The sequence below is a fragment of the Sebastes fasciatus genome, chromosome 3 (genome assembly GCF_043250625.1).
Source record: "Sebastes fasciatus isolate fSebFas1 chromosome 3, fSebFas1.pri, whole genome shotgun sequence".
Lineage (NCBI taxonomy): Eukaryota > Metazoa > Chordata > Actinopteri > Perciformes > Sebastidae > Sebastes > Sebastes fasciatus.
Genome location: NC_133797.1, coordinates 7,381,006 through 7,397,543, shown reverse-complemented (window position 1 = coordinate 7,397,543; position 16,538 = coordinate 7,381,006). Strand labels below are relative to the sequence as shown.

Genomic DNA, 16,538 nt, shown 5'->3' with positions numbered 1-16,538 from the left:
GATGCATCACTCAGAGATACAACCCTCAGAGATGCATCACTCAGAGATACATCACTAACAACACGTTTATCATCTATTTACCCAAACTTCTTATTCTTGTGGTAAAATTACTACAAAATGCCCCTTTGTCACATTAATGTCGGTGTAATAGCCTCCATGTGGAAGAAGGGATGCTGATAAAGATGATGTCCATCATTTATTTATTTTATTTATTAGGGGTGTGACGATTCACTCAGCTCACGATACGATACGATACACGATATTGGGTCGATACGATACGGTATTATAACAATCATTTTAACAAAACTGGAATGATGAAAATATATGACTGAAAAAAGTGCTGCTGCCGAGCCAACGCGATGTTAGCCAACACGCTGTTACCCAACGCGCCGTTACCCAACACGCCGTTAGCCAACGAGCCGTTAGCCAACGCGGCGTTAGCCAACGCGCCGTTACCCAACGCGCCGTTAGCCGCCGAGCCAACGCGCCGTTAGCCAACGCGCCGTTAGCCAACGCGCCGTTAGCCAACGCACCGTTAGCCGCCGAGCCAACGCGCCGTTAGCCGCCGAGCCAACGCGCCGTTAGCCGCCGAGCTAACGCGCTGTGCTTGTGTAAACAGCAGCGGTGGATGAGAGACAGCGGACAGAGCAGATCGAAACGTTGCTTTCCTCCATGTTTAACCGTTTCATCGGGTTTATGCTTGTTGAACAGGTGTAATAATCTTTGCTTTACACATGCAAAGTTTTATTGCACTTACTTACAGCAACAAGCGTAGCGTCAACACGTCTCTCCACCGCGGCCTCTCTGATCAGCTGTTCACTGACTGCGCTGTGTTGATGTGTGTGGAGCTCCATAGAAGCTGCGGCCGTGCGTTACGACTGACCCAGGCGCTTTGTGTTGTGCCGAGGGGGGATGAGTCTGTGGTTGAAGGTACTCCTCATCTTGACTAGCTCATCATGGAGGGGCTGGGAGGGGTTCTCCAGGATGGCATCCAGCTTCCTCCTCATCCTCCCCTCTGCCACCACCTCCAGATCGTCCAGTTCAGATCCAACCACAGAGCTAGCCTTCTTCACCAGCCTGTTCAGTCTGTTGGCATTCCTTGTGTTGGTGTTACCCCAACTGGCCTGTAGTCATTGGGGGTGCTGGGGTGTCCCTTCTTGGCCACCGGGACGATGCAGGAGGTCTTCCAGAGCTGGGGAACCTTCTTCAGCCTCAGGGAGAGGCTGAAGAGGTGCTGGAACGCTGCTGCCAGCTCCCCAGCGCACACCTTGAGCACCCTGGGGTTGATGTTGTCTGGTCCTCTGGCCTTGTTCACGCTGATCTTTGAGAGCTGCTTCCTCACCTAGCTGGTTGTGATGATCAGGGTGGGTGTTGCGATGTCTCCAGGTGTAAAGGACATGCTGGGGCTGTGATCCTGAGGGAAGGTATGGGGGGGGCAAGCCTCCTGGGGAAGGGTGCTGGGGAGAGGAGGAGAGGTGTGGAAGGGGGGGGGGGACGAGGAGGAGGAAGAGGAGGAGGAGGGGAAGGAGAGGTGTGGAGGGGGGGCACTGGTGTTGGTGAGTGAGGACCCAGGCTGTCCTGCTGAGGTCATGGGGGTTGGTTGGTCAAACCTGTTGAAAAACAGGTTTAGCTCGTTTGCATGTTCCTGGGTCCCCTCAACACCAGGGCTCGGCTGTTTGTAGCCAGTTATCTTCCTGAACCCCCCCCCCACCCCCCCACCCCACACACACACACACACACACACACACACCTCCCTGGAGCTGTCGGCCTGTAATCTCCCCTCCAGTCTGTCTTTATAGCTGTCCTTGGCCGCCCTCAGCTCCTTCTTCAGCTCCTTCTGGACAACCTTGGCCCCCTCAATGTCCCCGGCCATGAAAGCCCTCTTCTTCCTGTTCAACAGGGCTTTAATGTCCCCATTGATCCAGGGCTTGTTGTTGGGAAAGCAGCGTACCTTTTTGGTGGGTACGATGCTCTCCTCACAGAACCTGATGTAGTCCGTGATGCAGTGGGAGAGTCCATCGATGTCCTCACCATGAACCCTCTCGAACAACTCCCAGTCTGTTGACCTGTAACACTCCCTCAGCTCCTCCTCAACTTCCACTGACCACTGCCTCCTGACAACAGGCTTGTATGTTGGTACAAGCCTGATGAGGTTGTGGTCTGATACGCCGAGTGGGGGGAGAACAGTGGCGCTGTATGCCTCCTTAATGTTGGCATACAGCAGGTCAAGGGTCTTATTGTGTCTTGTGTTACAGGTCACATACTGGGTGAAGTTCGACAGGGTTTTGGAGACCTTCACATGGTTAAAATCACCGTTTACGATGATGAATGCGCTGGGTTGCCTCGTCTGTAATCCCGCGATGGTGGAGTGGATGACGTCACTCGCCTGCGCCGCCACAGCACTCGGTTGAATGTAAACAGTAACTATCATGTGTGGCCCGGGCCCAACAGCCAATGGCAAGGCCACAACTTAAAATACCAGTTAGATTTAACAATGAATGTTTTTGCTTAGAGCCGACAACACCACCTAGGAAATACTTAGAGCCTAGGACTCTGATAAATTCAGGTTCTTTTAAAATCAGGTGAGCAGAGTTAAAAACCAGGCAGAAGTTTAAGTCAAATTAAAACCAGATTTATTGCAATTAACATAACATGGGTCTAAAAATTAATGATTAATCTAAAAGCTAAAAGGAATAAAATGCTACTAGCAGCAAGGTTAAAACCCTATAAAAAGTCCAGTCCAATCCAGTGATCCAGTCCAGTCCAATCCGGCTCTTTAATCCAGTCCAGTCCACTCCAGTCCAATCCAGAGATCCTCCCGTGTCCGCGTTTTAGCTCCTCCCGTACTCCTACCAGCCGTCTGCCCGTCTCCGCTGTCTCTCCAGCACAGCGTCGGCGTTAGGGATGGGCCATGCGGGTCCAGGCCCGTCCAAAAAGGTCACTGTGCCCCCTCAGCTGAATTCTCTCTTGACAAAAAACTAAACTGAAATAACAGTTTAGCTATAAGTAAAATTAATTTATTCAGTTTGGTAATGGAAGGACTTAACACTGCAATGCAAAATAAAGCACAAAACAGTGATAGTTTTGCATTTAGGAAACAACTAGGACATGTACTTGGGCTTGATTACATTGTTTTCTATTGGAGTGTCCTAACTGGCCGCGAGCAACACGGCGCTGCACAGCGCGGCATGACGTTTTGTCTGAACTTCTATCGGATACACAGTTCCTATTTTTTCCTGTCACTCATATTGAGAGGAACGGCTGATTAGTTTAGATAAAATGAGCCGAGAAAACCGGGTCAGTCGTCCTGGAAATATTAACTTAATTACTGACACTTTCAGCACAGGCATTGACGCTCGCAGTTATATGTGTAGCGTTCACTAGTGAAACTTTATTACGATCTACCTGTCAAGAAATATAACCGCCACCTCACTAATGTCTCAAATCAAATACGAACACACAGCGCAAAGAGACAACTATGGAAACTCTGGGAAATATGAACCGTCACGACAATATTTCAGTAAGAAGCCTCGTTTTGATCCGCTCCGTTTGCGTGTTTGTTTTCTTTGTTGTTTTTTTAAATCTAGCTCAATAGAAAAAAAATGAGAGAAAGTAGACCTACCTGCATTCAAGCCCAATTAGGACCAAGAGAGTAAAAAGCATCCTGTGCTCCTCTCACATCTTACTTTTTCTACCTGTTCGGGTTAATCTGTTCAGTATTGTGGAATAAAACAATGGACTAATGTTACACTACAGCAGGCTGAGCAGAGACAACAACTGGTGAGAGAAACATCCACATTTAGTCTTTATTAACTTAAATTATATTTATGAAGAAATCAGTCAGACTGTTCGATTAATGTGTTGTTTAACTCCCTGTTTACTTTATCTCGGCACCCGTGTGTGCACATTTTGACCCTGGCACGAGCAAGACGCAGGGCGTGCCTGAGGAGTTATCTGTAGCCTACAGTACGTCCTCATTTCACTACAAAAACCTAAATAAGGTGGCAGCTGGCTGGAGAAGATCACTAGATAACAACCTCTTGCTCTTGGCTATATCGTATGTTATTTCCAGTAAATATCACAAATAAAATGTGTGTTTTCTGATAAAAAAAAAAGTACGAACGTAGGAAGATAACACGTAGGCCTACTACTAACCCATCTTTGAGGTGGTTACGTCTCCAGCTCCAGTCTAATCTGGAGCTCACAGCTGATATGTTCCTGTTTTTTTTTTACATGATGTAACAGAAGTGCAGATTTAAGGTATTCAGTGGACAGAGAGCGTCAGATGCTGCGCGATGCAGCGCGATAGTCGGACGCTCGCATCCAGTTAGGACACGGTGTTAGTTTATAACCTGTTTTTGTGGACATAACAGCATGTGTATGCGTGCGTGCGCACCTGTGCGCATAAGTGGCAGTATGTATACACCTCTCTGTCAGTTAATTTATTTCATGAAACATGATAATGTTAAAGACACACTTAATAAAGGCTATATGAGGTGAAAAAAAATGCCCCCCCTGTCAAAGCTGATTGCCGCTCCGCCCCTAACACTCTGGCGCCGACCCTGCTCCAGCACCGTCCGCAACTGTGAAATAACAGAGACCAGGGCCAGTAGTGTGTTCTCCACGTAAATGTACCAAAGGGTACTTACGTTTTCTGAGTGAATCTGCGTTGGCGGACACGGTCTGCTGCATGTAGTCTCACAGGAACTCTCAGGTCACTGGGCTGGTAGGTAGTAGTTAGGAGAGCTGTTCTGCTGCACCGCTGTCCCTGGACTGTCTCTGACTGAAGATCTTCTCCTGCTGTGAGCTGCTCTCTCCTTTTTGTCCTCTCCACCTGTGCTGCATCCTGCTAATTGCAAGCGCGCCGCCACACCTGCCGCTCCTCTCCTAATCAGTCTCTTTGATTGGGGGTGTGGCTGTCCACGGGTGTAGTTCATGACATCTTAAAAACACTTCAATCTACATATTAAAAGCAACCCAAACAACCAACATGCAGGATAAAACATACAAAATAGAATAAAAACAACCATAAAACATGCAAAATAGAATAAAAACAACCATAAAACATAAATCATGCACAAGTCATTTTTGACCCTGTCACATGATGCAGTGTGAGAACTCTCGAGGCAGATAATATGGCCTCAAACTCACAGCCAGCAGCTCAATGTCCGGGGTACAGATGCGTTCCTTTACAGTGATGTGTTTGGGATTACACCATCTGGAGTTAACAAAGACAGCAAGCCCTTCGCCTTTCTTTTTACCGCTCTGTTTGTCTCTGTCAGCTCGCACCACCGTGAAGCCGTCCGGTTCCACTAAGCAGTCTGGTATAATCCCATTCAGCCATGTCTCCGTAAAGCACAACACACTGGACTCTCGGTATTCCCGTTGGTCTTTCACCAGGGCTGCTAGCTCGTCCGTCTTGTTGGCCAGAGATCTCAGATTCCCCATGATCACCGAGGGCAGGACGGGTTTAAATCTCCTCCTCTTCTCCCTCCTCTCCCTCACGATCACACCGGCTCTTGATCCCCGTCTGTGTGGCCATATCTCGGCAGGTAAATCCTTCGGGGGCGCTGCTACTCGGTCCCGAAGGGCGAGAAGCGCTTCAAACGAATACACTGTCCGTTGTCCGATCATGTCCGTTTGTCAGGCTAACTAAATATAATAACTAAATAAGACGGCTGTGAAAAAGGAAACTATTTACATAAAGTGTGCAGTATACTATCACTGACAAAAACTAAGCGCAGTAGAAAGTTAGAATTCATGAAAAAGTAGCAAAAAAAAGACAAAGAAAGTAGAAACACGGAGAGCTACTAAGACAGGCTGCCACTCGCGTCGGCGCCTAGCTAGATAGCATATATTAGCTAGTTTAGTTTAATCGTTCTAACAACAATAAACCATACAATTATAATTCAGCACATTTAAACAAAATCAACTACCAATAGTCACAGTCCTTTCAACCTGAACTAATGTGTTGTCACAGGCTAGATTGTTGAGGAGCTACGTTAGCATTAGCGATGATTGCGTCCAGTATGCTTTGTAACCAAATGTTATAGCGTTGGTTCCCTCAAACAATGTGACAAAACACAATACAAACTAATGTTACAGTAAACTAACGTTAGCTAGACAGTCAACTTAACCTGGGTTGTATCTGTTGGTTAGCCATGAACAACCCGTTTTCACTTCTAGCTAGCGGGCTAACTGCTAACTTCAGTATAGCTAACGCTAACGGCAGATCAGCGCTGATTAAAATACATTTCTAGCCAAATGAAAGACATAATAATAATAATAAAGTGGACTTATATAGCGCCTTTCAGAAACCCAAGGACGCTTTAAAAGGGGGCACACAAAATCATACTAATAAATAACACAGAGGAGAAACTATAACTAAGTAACTAGAAAATTTCCCAAGAAATTTTGACCAGTGTGCCTGGTGCTGGGGGGGGGGGGGGTCTGAGGACCATAGTGAGGTTATAAGAAGGGGGTTGATAGGCCCAATAAAGTCCCAAGTCTCGTGACCCGTTTAAACTTTTCATAATTTTTCTACGTTAAAGTATGGCGACTCTGTATGGCCCTAAAGATGAGTGTTTTTGAGCTCTCTTCACGTCGATTTGCCACTCATTCCTGTGGAGCAAAGAAATCGCGCTTTCGCGCGATTTTTTCGGAGACCGCTACGCGAATCTCTTAGAACAGTCATAGCACACCATTGTTTACATGTGAAATCAAAACAACGTACATGCACATTAACACTAGGAGACACCCCACGTGATTAGCCACCTACTGGCGGGAAACATTAGTTCAAAACTCAAGTTAGTCATGCTATAAAAACTATGCTAGGTGACACACACAGTAACCTATTGGTGTCATTTAAACTGCGCGCAGCTTCTGTCCTCTGCGCCCTCTGTCGGGAGATTAACACACGCACGAACACACACAACAGCGCCATGCAGAGTCAGAAATGTTAGGTCTGTTGACTTGTTCAGAGATCCTCTATCGATTTGTTTGAGAAAATGAGTCACTCTTGGGGTAGAACACTGAAATGAACTGAACAAACCATCGCTTTCGCGCGATTTTTTCAGGAGCTGCTGAGATTTCTTTCGATAACAGTGACACCAGCCTTCTCGTACACTGGGACAGCCTTCATGTTGAGAAGCAGGGTGAACACCTTAATGGGATTGTGGACTTGGTCTTTCTTGTACCACAGGTACACCGCGTCCCCTTTGGTCCCCTCGCTCAGGTTAACAGTCACTGGCGTGTATTTTTGCTGCTGAAGGGCATGATACTCAGCATCATCAGTGGAGACATTCAGATCACTGAGTGCACGCTCGGGGTCGGTGGTCTGACGGTACCAGATGAAGACATCGGATCCTCCTGCACCCTTGTTAGTATCTTCATCCACACGGATGTAACCATTCTTTAAGTAGTCGGAATCTGCTCCGTAGGAATCAGTGACAGTGACATCACAGATGTAGGTTCTCTTGTCTCTCTTCAACCAGGCGTGGATCCAATTTCCTCCAGCCTTGCGGTTCAGATCACAGGCCAGTCTCTCCAAGTCATTCCGAAACTTCACGGCTTCACTATCTGCATTTGTAGAGACCTCAATGTCCACTATGGGAGTATCATACTCTCCGGACCCTCTGAAGTACCAAAGGTAGACACAGTCACCTTTTGCTCCAGCATTGAGATTTTTATCGATCTTTTTGTACCCTGCATCGATCAATCCAGCAGCCATGTCATTGTTGAATGTAACTTGGAGCTTGGTGATTAGTAATGACCCACGTTTGTACTAAATGTAGATGTCCTTTCCCCCTACACCTTTGTTCAGATCAACATCGATTCTCGTGAAGCCTTGGTGTTGGAGCTTTTGCTCATCAGCTTCATCAAGGGACACATCAACTTGTGAGATGTATTTGGCCATAGTGGGTAACTGCATTAACTCTCTGAGACCCACGCGATCCTGACCAACTTTACTGTCTTTCAGAGGCTGTAGCAGGTTCCGTTTTCTTTGGGTTAAATTTTGCCGAGGAAAAACTGGCATGGCCATTTTCAAAGCGGCCCCTTAACCTCTGACCTCAAGATATGTGACTGAACATGTGTTTTATGGGTACCCATGGGTCTCCCCTTTACAGACTTGCCCACTTTATGACAGCTATTTGCAGTTTTGGGCAAAGACCATGCAGTTGTTTTAATGCAGTATAAATGTGTTATTTTTGCCTGTTCTAAAAATGGTGTATTGGAATAATTCCGCATACTGGGGTCCCTAAACAGTTTTAGAATTATATAAATTGGGTATCACTGTAAAGCTGAGACTCTTGTGGATCCAATGAGCCTAACTGTATTCATGTGTGATGATGTTAGTCCCCATTTTGAAACTTGTCCTCACTGTGTAAAATGACCTGTGGTGACCTCTAGGATAATCACAGCCTCATGAAACGTTACAGCCACAAACTAGAGACCTAGAGCATTCAAAGCATGGACGGCTTTCCTAGCTAGGTTTACAATAAGGAGGTTCATGCAGGATTGGTAGGTCATCCAAGATGGGATAAGTATTCTAATAGGCAGCCTTGGCACTCAGGAAAGGAGGCAGTTCAGGGTAATCTGTCTGTAGAATATAGAATAGTTCTTGTTTCTTCACCTGAGGGGCTGTAATCTAGAAATAGGTCAAGGATTTACAGGATAGTTGGAGTAGGTAAGAACCAGTGTGTGTGTTGGTGAGTGTGATTGAAGACAGAGCTCCGGCTTTGGTGAGGAGGAGTTGCACACCTGTCCTGGACCGTCACCTAAACGTGACCTGGTAGAGAAGACGCATTTCCTCTTGCACTGAGGGTGTGTGTGTGTGAGTGTATTCTGATCACTGGCAAGAAGGTCGTACTCTATATCCTATACCGGATTGGCACTCAGTGTGATCTGGTGGACGGAGTACGATCGTCTGTGGACCACTGAAAGGAATAAATGAGTTCTGAAACAATAGTTGCTTAAATAAGTATACTATTGTGTACGAAACAGCGTGATGGAGTGAGGTGCTAAATAAGCATTGGAATAAGACACTCTTGAGATAAAGGAGTGTCAGGAAAGAAATTACTAAATTAGCAATTGGGCAGGTGAGAGGAGGGAGAAAAGAACTACAACTAGAATTAGATTTAGGATTAGATTTCTATGATACAGGCACACTTATAATATACTTACACAATCAGTGCACACGCACACACACACACACACACACACACACACTTACACAATTAGTGCACACACACACACACACACTTACACAATCAGTTCACACAAAGACACACACACACGCCCACACATTTGTTCCCATGAGAAAGAAGTATTAAAGGTCACCTATTATGCAAAATGCACTTTTCCATGTCTTTTAAACATCAATATCTGTCCCCAGTGTGTCTACAGGCCACCATAGTATCATAAAAGACCATCCTCTCTCTTTTTCTCCTCCTCCGTTTGTCCGGAAATGGGTGCAGAAAAAAAATTCGCTTTTTTCCTTGTATTCTGACGTCATTAGAGAATGCAAGCCACGTGAGGGTTTCCTGGTCGAACCAGAGAGAACCTTCAGTAGCTGACCCCGCCCCACAGCGCGTCACTGTCTCTCCTCCTCAACCGAACTTGAGCAAAGTAGCTCCTACTGTTAGTCTGCAAGAACCAGCAGAACAGGCTTCATGTACTCCCATCATCTAAATATAACATGTTCTTTCACAAAGGCTTTATGTAATTACACTGTTTAAACAGATGATATTTATATATTATATATATTTGATGTCATGCATGTAGCAGAATACAGGTAGTAAATAGTGACTTGTAAGCAACACAACACATTTCTGTTTCACATTCAAACTTTATTTGAGTAGACAGATGACAATATTAATTATTCACAGCATTTGTAATCATCTCACCTGCAGTTATGTTAACATGGTACAGGAGAAAGTCTTTCAGCTCTGGTAAACTATGGTAAGCTAAGCTCCGGTGGTCTGTAGTCATGGTAACACAGAGACAGCTACTACTGTAAATAATATACCATTACTCTGATCTTCCATACATTTATCTTTTAGCAGAAATAATGAACTGACTACTGTTTCACATCTTCTATTTTCCACCCTGATGGTCGCTGTGTTTACACACCGTGTCATAGCGGTAGCATGTAGCTAACCCGTTAGCATGTAGCTACATGCTAACGGGTTAGCTACATGCTACCGGGTTAGCTCTGTATCTCCATGTAAACAGAGCCATCTGCTCTCAGCTGTCTGCTCTCCTCTGGGATGATTCTGTCGGTCATTTCTCACAGATGGATCTGTAAAGACAGACGTAAAACAGAGTGTATGTTTACGGTTTACAGAGTTGATGCATGAGGTAAACACTGAGCTAACTAACAGAGATATAAACAGCATTATTTACCTGAGAGAAACCGTCAGGAAAACCTGGAATCTGGACCGCAGATGTTCATCATGTGTCGCCGATTTCTGATCAGATTCCTCCGGTAACGTGCGCTTGGGTGAAGTTTCTGGTTTATAAACTTTAAAGTGGTTTATAAGCTCTATTCTAGCTCCTCTCTCTCCCTGCTCTCAGGCCGCGAGGGAGGCGGGGAGGGTGACGCTGTGTTGTTGAGGACATTTGATTGACAGAAAACGCTGACCAATCAGAGCAGAGTGGGAGGAGACAGAGGCTACAGACACAGAAATCAGCACTTTTGGAAATGGGCTGAAACAGAGGTTATAGAGACATGCTGGAATGCATGATCTGATTGTTTTTTTGAAAAAAAAACTTCAGAGACATGGTTTGGAGGTGTCTGAGACCTATAATAACTAGTTTAAATGGAGTATAATATGTGACCTTTAAGAAAAATGTTCTTTTCTTGAGACACACCTTCTCCTAAAAGTCCTGCCAAGCACACAGTTATCTATTTTACTCAAAGCAGGCGTGACTTACACAGAACTGTCAAAACACTAAATGGGAACCTGTGTGGGCATGTGCATGTGTGTTAAAGTTTATGAATTCACCTTCATGACAACACATATTTTTTGCAGTAGGTGAAGTTCTATGCAGACATTCAGCTACAACTGATTATTTTGGTACTATGTATTTATTATAATTTTATCTTGTCTAAAAGTGTTTAGAATTAAAACAATATAACCATCCAGATAAAGAGACAATAACTGTTGTCATGAACATCATAGCAAAGTAAAGACAACTTTATTTATATTAGGGATGTACCCGAATCCGAATTGGTTATTCAGGAAAGCACAAATGATGCGATGAAAACAGATTAAACAAGCGTACAACAGTGTGGGAAAAAAACGCGTGAACGAGCCCCCAAATATGTTACGTCCTCTCAGACAAACAAAGGCTATATAACAATCAATTTATTTTAAATCAGGACAAAAGTAACTATAAAAAATGTAACTGAGTAAACAAAAGGTTGGAGATTCCGGTTAAATGAACAAAAGAAGGGGAAGTTGCTGGGCCAGCCATGCAGTGGGCCGTCGCACCCAGCTCAACCGTCTAAACTCAAAAGTGTCTAACTTAAACCAAAAACCATCAAAACTTATCTACCGGAGATCTCCAGCCCAAAAACAAAATCACAAACTAAATGCTGGGAAAATGTATATATATATAGAGGACAGAGATGTTAAATGTCATTGGGTAATCACTACTTGTGGTGGGTGATATTCCAAAGTATAAAATACCTTACAAAACCAGATTAAAATCATGATTACTTCTAAGTAAATGTTGTCACTCTCAACCTCTGACTTCCTAGGAAAAGAAGCTCCAAAGCTACCTTGGACCACGCCTTGTGTGTGTGTTTGTGTCTACCTCCTGAGCTCCAATAGCCCATCTGTATTCATGTGTGATGATGTTAGTCCCCATTTTGAAACTTGACCACAAACTAGAGACCTGGAGCATTCAGAGCATGGATGGCTTTCCTAGCTAGGTTTACAATAAGGAGGTTTCTGCAGGATTGGTAGGTTATCCAAGATGGGATAGCGTCTGAGCTGCATCTCAAATTAATCTTCAGGTTCCCAGCTCAGATGATGTACACCAATTCTATTAGCTTTATTTTGACTTGGAGGGGTAAGGATAAGTTATATTAAAGAAAATTACTTCTACTTTTGGGAGGGAAAATCAGCTAATTACATAAAAAGTTATTTTTATAAAACGGTTGCTATATCGTAACAGTAGTGCATAAAACAGGTAACCTGAAAAAAATCACGTTCCTCTGTGTCCTCCGATGCTCCTAACGGCATCTGCAAGATTTCACAGGAAAAAAAGCAGTAAGAGCTGATCTGAGGTCTGCTGTCCAGCTGCCATCTACGAGAGCCAGCTGTCAATCACTCACGAACTCCGACCAAACGGTCAAACTAGGCAGCGCTGATCAAATATGAATCAATATTCTGTTATGTTAATGCCCATTTCTCTCCTCAGATGTTTTCAGAATCATCTTGTAGTGCACGGTTTAGCTGTAAAATGAGAAAGTTTGTGACGCCGCTGCCATTTTAAAATCTGGTGAAGGAACCCCAAGTTCTGGTCACATGACCGGAGCACAGCCAATAGGAATGCTCTCTCTCTGAAATGACCTGTGATTGGTCAAAGTCTCCCGTCACAGGCTAGATTTTTTTAAATCCTGAAAACAGAGCCATGAGGAGGTGCAGAACTCTAGTTTTCTCTAAGAACAATTGAATTACAATAATCTGAAAGGTTATTATGGATTTTTTTCCCACTGATGCCAAAAATATACTGCCTGCTGACACTTTAAGACTGTTTTAAACATCCCCTAATCGGCTCGGAAGTCCATCCTGGACGCACCGATTTCAAATCGTAAACATTAAACATGTTCAGCATTTACGATGGGATCTCCTGTTGTATTTACGTGAAGGCCACAAAACAAAGAGCCAATCAGAGTTCTTTAATTGGAGAAGTGTCCAATGCTTTGCCTTGTGCTTCTAGGCACACTGGAATTAAAGAGGGAGTGATGTGTAGGAAGAGTCAGCTGAGATCATAGGCCTTGATGAACAGGAGGTGTTTGAGGTGTTTTTTTTAAATGTCCAGGGATGAATTATTTCTTATTTCAGGAGGGAGAGAGTTCCAGAGGGCGGGGGCCGCGACGCTGAAGGCTCTGTCGCCAAATGTTCTCAGACGGGTATGGGGGGTGGAGAGCAGACCAGTGTCGGAGGATCGTAGTTTCCGTGATGGAGTGTAGGGGTGGAGAAGGTCGGTTAGGTTCTGAGGGGCATGGAGGATTTGTATGTGAGAATGAGGAGTTTATAGATGATGCGGGACTTGATTGGAAGCTAGTGAAGGTGGATGAGTGTAGGGGTGATGTGCTGCCGGGGCCTAGTGCGGGTGAGAACCCTGGCAGCTGAGTTCTGGACATACTGGAGCCTGTCCAGAGCTTTAAACATGGGCTTTGACATGACAGTAATTTTACATAACTTGCTAACAGACAATATAACGTTTGACCATTTCACAGTTGTAAACGTCCAGATGTGTCCCAGTTTATTTCCTGTTACAGTGTATGTGAATGACATAAACTGACAGGAAGTAAACATGGACACAATCTGTTGCCTAGCTACGCAATGCCGTTGAAACAGTCTATAGACTCTATACCTACCTTGTATTTAGAGTGCGTGGAGAAATAAAACTCACCTGGAAGAAAACCTGAATGCTTAGTACTATTTAGAACATGGGGTAGTGGTGCACTATGGTGGACGAAATAAGTATTACAACAACAAAGGCGTGGAAAAATTCTTCCACCTGTTTCCCCTAAGAGGCAAATAAAAAAAAAAGGAACTTGGAAAAATTAGCCTAAAACCTTTAATTGACCTATTTTACCTGTTTTACTGACAAAAAAAAGGAACTTAGAAAGATTATCCTGGCAAAAAGTCTTTCCACCTGTTCCTAAGTCATAAACACAGTAGAGGAAATCATTTAGATCAGACATTGAAAATGGATCAGCAGAAAAAAAAAGAAATTCTCTCTTTCCTTCCAGAGCTTCCCTGTATTTACCCTATGGGGCAAATATATGCTATTTTCTTGATTTCCAGTATAGGGGCATTGCTGCTGTATTATGGAGCACTGCAGGCGTGTATGTGTGTGTGTGTGTGTGTGTGTGTGTGTGTGTGTGTGTGTGTGTGTGTGTGTGTGTGTGTGTGTGTTTTGAAATTATATTGTACTGCACGTCACAATTCTCCCCTCCGTGTCTCTCATACACACACCTTCACCCACCCACCCATTCTCACATGTGCATGCGTAGGCCTTCAAACTCAATAGAATAGTAGAGAATATACTGTAGCTCCTAGGTGCAGTACATGTCTGTATATGAGTTACAGTATGGGCTACTGAGCTTTGAAGATGAGATTATTTAATCTAATATTGCACAAAAAATAAAAAAGCATCAAAATCAATATTGTTGCTAATCACTGACATATCCTAGACTGACAGTAGCATTATGTAAATAAACTGCCATTTAAAGGGTTACAATTCTGAAAATGAATGAATATTTGGTGGTTATGATCAGGACTAAAGTGGGTTAAAGAAATTTACCGTGAAAGTGGAAAATAATATTAATATATAGTATTGTTATAGCAGTTTAAGGAAGGGGATATTTTTGTCCTCAAAGGCAACAAGAGGGAGTTTATATTCAAATCTGACAAAAAGTAACAATGCCTCAAAATCAATGTTGCTGCTAATTATTGACATGTTCCAGACTATGATATATCCCCCTAGCTTTTAGTAAATGGCAACTGATCTAATTCATTTTTCGTGTAATTATTTTTTTAGTGAAAAACATAGTGGCATCAGCTCAAAAACTGTCATTTTAAATTATGAAAATGACTGAATATTTGGCGGTTATGATCAGGACTGAACTATGAGAGGGCTGCATGATGGTGTGGTGGTTATCACTGTCACCTCACAGCTAGGTTCACAGCTAGGTTGCAGGTTCAAATCCCGCTTGGGGCCCTTCTGTGAGGGGTTAGCATGTTCTCCCTGTGTTAGCGTGGGTTTTCTTCGGGTTCTCCGGTTTCCTCCCACAGACCAAAGACATGCAGGTTAGGTTCATTGTTGACTCTAAATGTCCCGTAGGTGTGAATGTCAGTGTGAATGGTTGTCTGTCTCTATGTGTCGGCCCTGTGATAGTCTGGAGACCTGTCCAGGGTGTCCCCCACCTTCACCCAATGTCAGCTGAGATCGGCTCCCCCCCCACAGACCCCGATGGGATAAGCAGTTACAGATATAAATTGAAGTTGGTTAAAAGTTTTACCTCAGTGAAAGTGGAATATAATATTCATATATGGCAGTTTTAGTAGTGGACAATTTTGTCCTCCAATGTATCAAGAGGGAGTTTTTTTTTATTAATGTGACACTGCACAAAAAATAATAATGCATCAAAATCTATGTTGTTGCTAATCATTGACATATCACAGACTGAAAGAAAGAAAAAAACAATTTCCCCTATATACTAGCATTTAGTATACATTACAGTATATACAGTATTTAGCATTTAGTATACAGAAAAAAAATCTTTTTTTTTCAGAAAAAACAACAGTGGCATTATGCAAACAAACATTTAAAGGGTCAAAATTCTAGAAAATTAAGGAAAATTTGGAAGTTAAGATCAGGATTGATGTTGGTTAATAGATTTAACTCAGTGAAAGTGGAGAACAATATTAATATATAATATTTTCATGGTAGTTTTCGACGCAGACATTTTTGTCCTCTAACTACACCAGAGGAACTTATAAGTAACTTTAAGTATGCACCTAAAAATGAGCTTTCAAGGTTTCCTTTCTAGTCTACGTATGCTTTCTTTATGTGTCAGTATTTGCAAATCTTAGAACTTGTCAGAGTGCCTTATTCATAGAGTGAATATAGACTTACATCAACCGCTATTCACTTGTTTATTTATTAAAGGGGACATATCAGAGCCTCCCAATCCACCAACTGTGAAATAAGACAACTCAGTCAGTTCACTGTGGGCTGTCTAGATCAGAAAAAACATGTGATTCAACCAGCCAATCAGATGTGGCTCCCCTTCCTATGTCACATGCAGGCTCATTAGAATATACCGCCCACAGCTTGAGAACTACCTTTGAAAAGGTGCACCATATTTTTCTCTCTAACCAATCAGAGCAGTCTGGGTTTCTTCAGGAGGGGGGGTCTTAAAGAGACAGGCGCTAAAACGGAGCGTTTCAGACAGACAGTGAATACAGGTATATTCAGACAGATAGGAGGAGAACAATAATGTGTTTTTTGAACATTAAATTGTGTAAACATGTTCTAGTTTTTTTCAGTTGTTCTCTAATTTTTATTTTGTATCTAATAATGTCCCAAAGAAACAGCTTTATATTAAGAAAAAATTGTTGTATTTTGCTTGGCTTTGTATTTTTTGATCCATATATAACACGTTACACATTATTACTTAATTTAAATCAGTATGTGTATAGAAAGCTAAAGCTATAGATGGATACAGAGGTGGGATGCTAGAGAGAGAGAGCAGAGCATTGAAACAGGGACTTCCCTGAGCCTCCATCATC

General features: G+C 43.4%; 1 protein-coding gene across 1 annotated transcript; it reads right to left on the bottom strand.

Moving 5' to 3' along the window:
- Positions 1-892: 892 nt before the first annotated feature.
- LOC141765409 (uncharacterized) lies at positions 893-2,431 on the bottom strand. The gene is made up of 2 exons (XM_074631460.1): positions 1,749-2,431; positions 893-1,610 (listed from the first exon to the last, which is right to left on the bottom strand). Exons 1-2 carry the CDS (start codon positions 2,429-2,431, stop codon positions 1,343-1,345), a joined length of 951 nt encoding a protein of 316 aa, XP_074487561.1. The 3' UTR covers positions 893-1,342.
- Between the last annotated feature and the right edge of the window lie 14,107 nt (positions 2,432-16,538).